General features: G+C 57.9%; 1 protein-coding gene across 1 annotated transcript in view; it reads right to left on the bottom strand.

The window, feature by feature from the left end:
- The window catches only part of EMH_0088310 (uncharacterized protein), a gene marked incomplete at both ends in the record, with an annotated part of 2,200 nt that extends 1,783 nt beyond the window's left edge, over positions 1–417 (bottom strand). The window contains one exon of the mRNA XM_013501283.1: positions 93–417. Coding sequence (XP_013356737.1) covers positions 93–417 — 325 coding nt within the window. The remainder of the gene's footprint in view (positions 1–92) is intronic.
- Between the last annotated feature and the right edge of the window lie 174 nt (positions 418–591).

Below are 591 nucleotides of genomic sequence, written 5' to 3'. Positions count from 1 at the left end.
AGAAGCGGAAGGGGATGCTGGAGGAGACAGAGTAAGCAGGAGACCTGCTGTAGCTCCAGCCACTTGCTGCTGCGTGCATGCATGAATCTCACCAGACTGAGCAGTCCATTCAACTGCAACACGGGGTCCTGCTGCTGCTGCTGCTGCTGCTGTTGCTGCTGCTGCATCTGCTTCTCGCCTGAGGCCCTTAACGCAGTGTATGTACACCACAAACATGAAGGCGTCAGCTGGAGCCTCTTGCTGGTGCTGCTGCTGCTGCTGCTGCAGCAGCTGCTGCTGCTGCTGCAGCTGCTCCTGTTTCGCCATCGGCCACAACTTCTGCTGCTTCTGTTGCTGCTGCTGCTGCTGCTGCTGCTGCTGCTGCTGCAGGGTTGCTGCTAGCTGCAGCTGGAGTCCTGGGTGTATGTGCACATCCATAGTATGTTATCGTCTAGCTCAACAAGAGCAACAACATTGTGTGCTGCAGTTGCTGCTGCTGCTGCTGCTGCTGCTGCTGCTGCTGCTGCTGGGGGGTTCGCCTCTCTGCAGCAGCAGCAGCAGCAGCTCTCCAGCAGCCATGAGCTTCTATGGCGCTGTCTTTAGAGGATCAGC

This window comes from Eimeria mitis, genomic scaffold, assembly GCF_000499745.2.
Source record: "Eimeria mitis Houghton genomic scaffold, Emh_scaff6618, whole genome shotgun sequence".
NCBI lineage: Eukaryota > Apicomplexa > Conoidasida > Eucoccidiorida > Eimeriidae > Eimeria > Eimeria mitis.
The sequence above is the reverse complement of the archived record's forward strand: the minus strand, read 5'-3'. Positions and strand labels throughout refer to the sequence as shown.